Source organism: Austrofundulus limnaeus, unplaced genomic scaffold (genome assembly GCF_001266775.1).
Source record: "Austrofundulus limnaeus strain Quisiro unplaced genomic scaffold, Austrofundulus_limnaeus-1.0 Scaffold536, whole genome shotgun sequence".
NCBI lineage: Eukaryota > Metazoa > Chordata > Actinopteri > Cyprinodontiformes > Rivulidae > Austrofundulus > Austrofundulus limnaeus.
Window position 1 is genome coordinate 324,068 of NW_013952938.1, and position 6,428 is coordinate 330,495.

Consider the following 6,428-nt stretch of genomic DNA (forward strand, 5'->3'; position numbering starts at 1 on the left):
CAACTTGAATGTATTTTTGGAAAGATAACATTGATAATATATTTAAAAAAAGATTTCATACTGCTGAGATCAACAGTTGCTGAGATATTTGCATGTGAAGCAACAGGAAGTGATGTCATAGGGGAATGTTTACATGGAAACAGAGCGTTGCTATAAAGGCTAACAACACAGACCGTAGAGAAGAGATTATTTTAATCACTATTATAGAGATAAGAGTCATATAATTCAAATAATATTATTTAAATAAACAAAAACTAGGGAGTTCCCTTTCTTAAAGAGTTCCCCTATGATGTCACTTCCTGCTTCACTTTAGCTGAGCCAGGTTCAAAAGAAAACATGCTAATTATGTGACATAATGGGTAAAATAATGTGTATTATGCAGTTTTTTAAACATAAATATATTTTCTTTGACTTTTTGTATGGAAATGCGTCACAGRCACTTTAAGATAAGTATTCTTCAAAAAAAAAAAACATTTTCCTTTTCTCTCATCACTATTYAGCTGCGCTGCCACATGTCCAAACTTCAGTTTACTTCTTTCCACCCTTATCACTCTCTCATACGATAAAATAAAACAATAAAAACAGGTTTCTGCAGGCAGTGGGCGGAGCCTGACATTTTTCTCAGGGGTGGCCAGAGGAGGACCACTGCTCACACAGAGGTGGACAGGAAAATGACATCTTTTTTTCCTTGAAAGTTTCCGCAGATCGAATGACTTTATATTGTTCAATCTCTGATGAACAGACCTGAAATCATGCAGCATGTTTGGATGTTGACTGCTGATAAAAACAAGTGTTTCCTCTTCAACCTGTCAGCAGAAAGKGGGCGTCGGCTGGGTGATCACCTGAAGCAGGTTCAGGTGTGCAGCCTGCAGCAGCTGAGCTGTGAAACATTAAATGAGGAGCAGAGAAAATCATTTCAGCCWGAAACCAAAGCAGAGCACTAAATGTAGCAAATCTGTTTGCTTGACTTCATCCTGTTCTTTTAAACTTTACTTTCTTTAGGAGTAGGGCCATCCTACATGACTTTTAGCATCTAAACAAGATATTTTTAAGGATTCATTAGTTTCACATTAAGGTTGAAGAGTTTTTGTTGGCATGAAAGAAGAAATTGCTGCAGCTGTGTTCTTCGTGGCCCGGCTGGTGAAGAGGTACGGCTGTTTGGACCCGGACAGGAGGGAGCGCTTCGCTGCCGTCCTCACCTCGGTTCTGTTCGAGAGCTACAAGAACCACTGGCACCCGAACGCACCGTCCAGGGGCCAGGCTTACAGGTCAGAGTGGGGGTCACTTTAACCCTTAAATGCCACAGGAATATTATTCTTGTTTAAGTCTGTTTTTACTACAGCATCGTTCCTCATGTGCATTTAAAAAAAAACAAATTTACRATTTACTGAAATAATGAGGACCCCCAAAATAGGGTTTGTGGACCCCAGGGGGGCCTGGGACCCCAGTTTGAGAAGCTCTGCTTTAGTCCATGGCAGAGGCCTGCAACCTTTATGATCAAAAGAGCCGTTTGTGCTCCTTGTCTCACTAATAAAATGTGTCCAGAGCCACAAAACAAGCTACAACTGGTGGTCAGTGGGCATTTTCGAGGCCTCTTGGGTAACTTTTACGGTCAGTGGAGGTGACATTATAAAACTAAAAAAATTATTATATTATACACATCAGGAAAAATAAAAAATTCTATTCATGTAAACAAGAAAAATACTGTAGTTTATACCAAATTTTATAAAAACTAGTATAATTGAATTAATTAAGCATATTTTTTCTAATTCTTCTTATTATGTAGTCTTTAAATTATTTAAAAGTATTTTTTGAGAGACATCATAGAAAGAAATTTGAATATTTGAGTAAAACAGACTAACATGAGCTAACATATTTTACTTTTTGTATTAGTATCGGTCACATATTTGCATGCAAACAGATTTCTATTGTGGGTATCAAAACAAAACAAAAAATAATTAATTCTGTCATGTTTAGTCACATTTTCAAAAAGCCATTGCAGAGGGACCAAAGAGCCACATGTGGCCCCAGAGCCGCAGGTTGCAGACCCCTGGTCCATGGTGTTCTGTTCTCCCCGTCCTGTTTCAGGTGTCTCCGTATGAACTGGATCCAGCTGCAGGACCCGCTGCTGCAGCTGGCCTGTGAGCGGAGCGGGGTCCAGTACGGGGATCTGGGCCTGCCCCGGGAGATCACGGTGTGGGTGGATCCTGGAGAGGTGTCCTGCAGGTGGGTTTACCTGGAGTCCCCCGCTCGCAGGTTTCAGTTCCAGGGTTGTGTTTACGTTCAGAGCAGACCTGCATTTCAGAACTGATTGATACCTTTATTGTCATTGTATGGAGTGCAATTAAATTCAAAAAGAGTTGAATTAATTTTTTATTTAAATAAAAATTTTAATTAAGCAGAATGTGTGGGGAAAGTTAAAGTTTATGATGGATTGGGTGTAAAGTTTGGGTGTAAAGTTTTCAGATATATTGGGTCAAAGAAAAACCATCCTGAGCAGCAGTGACTTGGTGCGTTAATTTTAAACTTTTATTTTGTTGTTTTTGAGGTACGGTGAGCAGAGCAGCCCCTTCTGTATCTCCATCCTGGACAGCTGCCGACGAGATCGTGAGTTTTCCCGCCGCATCCACGATGCCGTGGAGCGGGCGAGCCTGGACGTCCAATCAGGGAGCTCTTCYGACGAAGAGGAGGAGCCTGTGGAAAAATGCTGCATCAGCGGCAGTTGTCCCGCCCCCTGCCCCGCCCCGGTGCCCACCACCAACCCGGAGCCCAAAACCATCCCGACTGTCAGCAACCCCAACAGTGTTTACCGGGTAGATTTGAGACGGATCTGTTTTAGTCGAACTTTAATGAAATGTTTTCTTAATCTGGCCTTTTTGTTTCCAGTTCAGTGAGTTCTCCCCGGGCGCCCCTCACACCTGGCTGAGGGAGAAGAGGAAGGTCTTTCCTGGGGATCCGTTCCAAATCGCTGGTCCACCACCTCAGTTCTCCAACCCAAAAGGTTTTAAATCCTACCGRGCCACATTCACCTTCTCAGGGCCTCGAGTTGATAAATACCACTGGGTCAGCAAGTCCCGATCTTAAATTAACCAAGCTTTTTAAATTTTTTTTGTATTTTTTTTTTTTCTCCCAGCACTTATACAAGCTCTGAAAATTTGAATAAAAAGTGTTTCAGGACGATTTGTGAACCTTCACAGGATGAAATTAATATTATGATTTAAAATATTGCTGTTTAAGCATGCTTTTACTCAAAACTTGTTCTTTTTTTTATTTCTGCGTGTTTTTAACTGAGATTAAAGCAAGTGTGAATAAAGTCGGATTGAACTGTCATTGAAAAGAAATAAACGTGTTTCACCTCATGAGACTTGATTTTATTTGTTTTAACTTGTAACTGAATGGATCTGCTCCATGATGGCTGACCTCACTGTAAACGACCAGGAAGTGAATGAAAACTAACAGTCAAGCTACTATATAAACTATTTGTTAAAGCAAATGTTTTTTTTAATGTTTTGCAGTAACACAAAGTTTTCCACTCATTTTCTTCACCTGCTTGTATTTCCTGGGTCGCAGGGGTCATTGCGGCCCCAGCAGTCACTGAGAGCAGTGGCTGACAATCAGGAGAAAGTGTACCAAACACTCAAGTGGGTACGGTTTTCATTTCATGCAGACATGGAGAGTTTATACTGCATCTTAATACATTAATGATTGCTTTCTATACTGTATAAATATCAGGATTAAAAAGCTATGTCCAAAAAAAATAAAAAGCATAAAACCTGAAAACCCACTGTTTTATTTTCAATTAAAAACAGGTATTATATGAGCAATGCAGGCTGTTAGTGTAGATTAGTCGAATAAATGAGTTTATTAAAGGTTATGTGCAGTGGCGCGTTGTTTAAAATGTTTCCATTTTATCTAAAAGCACCGGTGTGAAAGACACGAGTGGACCGGAAGTACATTTATTCTTCGCCTTCCTTTTGTTACTGCGTCACCGCGCTCAGCCAATCACCTAACGGCTTTAGTTTTGATTGACACTTAGTTGTCCAATCACGGCCTTCCTCTTCCCGTGTCTCGGTCACATCCGGTCGTATAAATGTTGCCACGAGTTAGCGGTGAATTTGGAGAGAATCCATTTTGAGCAGCGGATCCGTGTCCCGGTTTATTCATATAAAGTAAGAACTTTGTCTCGTTGCACCTGATGAATCAAAAACACAGGAAGAAGGTTTAAATCTTTGATTTTTAGCTGTTTTATGTGCGTTTGTTTGCAGCGGTCTGTTTTTATCCGCGCACTGTTTTTATGCTCGGTAGCTAGCTGTTAGCCGCTCTGTGTGTTAGCCGAAGCCTGTTAGCCACATGTGAGTTGAAGTGAAAACAGTTAAAGAAAACGCAGAGCGGACTGCTCAGTTATATAAATGTGGTAGTTTTATTGTTTTTGTGTGGATTAGCACGTGATGTGAGGCTCGAGGCCTCGCTCTCGGGTCGGACGGAGCTCTGGTTGCGGTCGCGGCCTGCTCATGTCCGGGGCGCYGATGGAGCGAAGCGCGGTCCGCTTCAAACATCACGAACACCCGCCGCTTTTCTGTTTGTTTTTTCTGCTAACAACTGCTCCGAAACATCAGGCTAACCTCCAGCTCTGTAATATATGGCTGTGTGCTGCTAACTTCAGCAGGAGTTTGTAGTTTTTATTTTGGAGGGAATAAGGTTTTCCGGTAACACGTTTCTGACACATTTACTACGTTTCTGACACTTTTACTAAGTTTCTGGCACATTTACGACACCATGCTGCTTTCTGTCACCTGGATCATTTAAACCAGGTTTAGGTAAAACCTCCTTTTATTAATGAAACTGAAGGTTTTATTCTACAAGATGACTTCTTAAAATAAATGTTTTTATTAGTAATTACAGTAGGACTTTATTCTACTTATTATACTTGTCAAGTTTACAAAAAATATTGTTTACAAATATGCAGATATGCCCCATAAATATTAAGGTTTAAGTCAGTTTTGATTAGAAATAGGCTCGGGCTTTGAATGGTGTAAAGTTTTTTTTAAGCTCTTAAGTTTCCTGTTCATGTAATTTTTAAATTTTTTGTCTAGGGATTTTGATAAAATTTTTCAAACTTTAGAGCTGTTTTTACTTTTTGTACTCSTAAGTCTGTATGTACAGATACCAAAACTTTATTATTATTTTTAAATCAGACTCCCATTGACTTCCATTACACCAGTTTTAAAAAGTGCGGCGCTCCGTAGACGTCGCACACATCAGAATTTCGCAACAATTTTTCAAACCAAAGCAGAAAACAAACTAGATAAAACGTTAAAATAGATTTCTAAATGCTAAGCAGAGGGTACGCATGAAAACAAGCGAAAAAAATCACAAAAAGGATCAGGCAGCGCGTCCATTAAAGTGCCTACTTTGTCTCGTAGCTGTTAAAGTTAGTTGTTTTGTTTAACGTCACATGTCATGTTAAATCTGTTAAATCTGTACGAAACGAGTTATATTGCTGTTTGTCTGTATAAATATTTTCCTTTTTAATTGTGAACTCTTTAAACTGCCTTTCATAGTTTTACCTAAATGTTTTCAGTCCAGATCAGAATGGCAGACGCTGAGAACCTGTTCATGGAGACGTCGGAGCAGAACGGCGAGGGGGACGAGGACCAGAACGGCGCCGAGCTGATGGCAGGCGATGACGGGCAGGACACAGACGGCGGCAAGATCGACGCCAGCAAAGGAGAGGAGGATGCTGGGTAAAYCTGAACGAAAAGTTTCATTTTTATTTGTCAAATTTAGTTGTTGCTTTTTGTTTTTACCAGGAACCATTATGATTTGACGTGTTTTATTTTAAACTTAAAGTTTTCACAAACACTTGGATGCAGTTTTTACAGTGTCAGGTCATGTYTACTTATGTTTTTATCACAGTGGCAACAAAATCAAAAGAGAAATTCATAAAAATCTGCACGTCTGGACTCATAAAAACAGAACTAAATATAAAATGTTGCAGTTTAGAGGAATAACTGGCTTCAGCGAATGAGAGCAGAACATTTTCCTGATTCTGATCTGATTGGTTTGGATCATTTTATTTCAGGTTAGGTGTTATTGTTCATGAGTCTAAACTTCTCCTTGTCTTTGTTTTGCAGTAAAATGTTTGTTGGAGGCCTCAGCTGGGACACGAGTAAAAAGGACCTGAAGGATTACTTCACTAAGTTCGGAGAAGTGTCGGACTGCACCATCAAGATGGACTCCAACACGGGCCGGTCCCGGGGCTTCGGCTTCGTCCTCTTCAAAGACTCGTCCAGCGTGGACAAAGTGAGCGGCCTCGCCTTGTTTCATCGCTCGCTGAACACGGTTCAGACCGTTTGAAGAGACTAAAGCTCTGTGTGTGTGTGTGTGTGTGTGTGTGTGTGTGTGTGTGTGTGTGTGTGTGTGTGTGT

The 6,428-nt window shown here is 40.5% G+C and overlaps 2 protein-coding genes across 2 annotated transcripts in view; both read left to right on the forward strand.

Moving 5' to 3' along the window:
• The first annotated feature begins 888 nt into the window (after positions 1-888).
• btg4 (B-cell translocation gene 4) lies at positions 889-3,359 on the forward strand. Its single transcript, XM_014026241.1, has 4 exons — positions 889-1,268; positions 2,089-2,226; positions 2,549-2,813; positions 2,887-3,359. The coding sequence occupies exons 1-4, from the start codon at positions 1,096-1,098 to the stop codon at positions 3,082-3,084; spliced, it is 774 nt and encodes a 257-aa protein (XP_013881695.1). The 5' UTR covers positions 889-1,095; the 3' UTR covers positions 3,085-3,359.
• A 701-nt stretch (positions 3,360-4,060) lies between these two features.
• LOC106530594 (heterogeneous nuclear ribonucleoprotein A/B) overlaps positions 4,061-6,428 on the forward strand; it is a 5,149-nt gene continuing 2,781 nt past the window's right edge. Inside the window, exons 1-3 of the mRNA XM_014026242.1 lie at positions 4,061-4,169; positions 5,582-5,744; positions 6,135-6,303. Coding sequence (XP_013881696.1) covers positions 5,593-5,744; positions 6,135-6,303 — 321 coding nt within the window. The 5' untranslated portion in view covers positions 4,061-4,169; positions 5,582-5,592. The remainder of the gene's footprint in view (positions 4,170-5,581; positions 5,745-6,134; positions 6,304-6,428) is intronic.